Raw genomic sequence first — 1,788 nt, 5'->3', positions numbered from 1 at the left:
ATTAAACTAGAAAAATAACAAACATCAATAAAACATCAGTGGGCATTCCTATGTTTTCGTTTCAGACGTAGCATTGGTCAGCGCAAAAAGAGCAGATTTTCTGCTGTGCGCGCATCTTCTTCAATACCTGACAGTCTCCTTCTCCTTGTCCAAGATGGACGAGCACTGTGTGAGGCTTGCCCCGGTTTCCCAGCAGTACTGCCAGAGAGAGCAGAGTGCACCAGAACCTGCTTATGACTCACCTTGACCATTTGCCTCTCCGTACCTTTTTGTACTTTTTTTACCAGTGTCTCCTCCACACCCCAGTTCCTCGTAACCATCACTCTCCTCTGTACCTCTGTGAATTAACTTTTTAAAATTCCACGTGTAAGTGGGATTGCCTCACAAAGCACTCTATATTTGAATTGTTCTTTAACACATCCATTTCTCCTATGAGACTGTAAGCACTTTGAGTGCAAGGTCAATATATTAACCGTCTTTGTTTTATTAATGCTTAATACTGGACTTCCTACTACTGGAATTGAGTCTCTTGTGTTGGGAAAAGGTAAATCTTGCACAAGGGCTATGAAATACACTAGTTCCAAAAATTGACAGGAATGCTGTAGTAGCCACCTGCATTAAACAAACATTTTCTCCGCTCAGTAGGACACCTGCATTCTGGAATGTCAGGGTCGTCTAGCCAAATTTGAACACAGTCTAGGGTTCATCTAGCCACCTGTAATTCTTCTATTTTTTCTACTGCAAATGGATTATTTTCTTAATATGTATTCATAATTTTATCATTTTCTAATCTAGTAACAGCTGTGTTAAATAACTTCTTCCTCTACCATTTTCCCACTTTTTCTGTTTCAAAAAAGGAGCTGGTGGCTGGACCCCACTTGTGTCAAATAAATACCAATGGCTGCAAATTGACCTTGGAGAGAGAATGGAGGTCACTGCCGTGGCCACCCAAGGAGGATATGGGAGCTCTGACTGGGTGACCAGCTACCTCCTGATGTTCAGTGATGCTGGGAGAAACTGGAAGCAGTATCGCCGAGAAGAAAGCATCTGGGTATGTTTTCTAATAATAATGATTGCCACTTATTGCTGCAAACCTATTAGAAAAACAGAATTTTAAGAGTTACTTTGAAAAAAAATGTTCTAAGTGAAAGTAAGATACCTATTTCATTGAAAGCATTGAAAGACAATCTTGTATTTAATACCATTAAATAGTGTGGAAGTTAAAAAATAATACAAATCATATATAATTTATTTTTTCTTGGTTTGCTTAATGAAGTAATTTAACATTGCCTCTGCATTATTTTAAAGTGGTAGGTTGAATTCATTTATCTTCTCTGATTTGATCTGATATTTTTGAGAGACACTGAAATTTCAAAATGTAATCAATGAGCAGTTTCTGTATGTATGACAAGCACAGGAACACAGACTTTGAACTTGAATCATCGTGTGTCCTTTAGTAAGTGGCCAGATTTAGTTTTTCTTGTTTTGTTTTGTTTCGTTTTTGAGATGGAGTTTCACTCTTATTGCCCAGGCTAGAGTGCAGTGGCATGATCTTGGCTTACTGCAACCTCCGCCTCCTAGGTTCAAGCAATTCTCCTGCCTCAGCCTCCTGAATAGCTGGGACTATAGACGTGCACCACCACACTTGGCTAAATTTTTTATTTTTTATTTTTTTTTTTGTATTTTGAGTAGAGACGGGGTTTTGCCATGTTGGCCAGGCTGGTCTCGAACTCCTGAGCTCAGGTCATCCACCTATCTTGGCCTCCCAAAGTGCTGGGATTACAGGAG

The 1,788-nt window shown here is 39.5% G+C and overlaps 1 protein-coding gene across 2 annotated transcripts in view; it reads left to right on the top strand.

The window, feature by feature from the left end:
• Positions 1-1,788, top strand: part of CNTNAP3 (contactin associated protein-like 3) — a 229,914-nt gene that overhangs the window by 34,973 nt on the left and 193,153 nt on the right. For both annotated transcript variants that reach the window (XM_011968882.1, XM_011968883.1), the window contains exon 2: positions 858-1,051. In XM_011968882.1, coding sequence (XP_011824272.1) covers positions 926-1,051 — 126 coding nt within the window. In that variant the 5' untranslated portion in view covers positions 858-925. The remainder of the gene's footprint in view (positions 1-857; positions 1,052-1,788) is intronic.

This window comes from Mandrillus leucophaeus, unplaced genomic scaffold (genome assembly GCF_000951045.1).
Source record: "Mandrillus leucophaeus isolate KB7577 unplaced genomic scaffold, Mleu.le_1.0 Scaffold862, whole genome shotgun sequence".
NCBI lineage: Eukaryota > Metazoa > Chordata > Mammalia > Primates > Cercopithecidae > Mandrillus > Mandrillus leucophaeus.
This window is presented reverse-complemented; position numbering and strand designations above follow the sequence as displayed.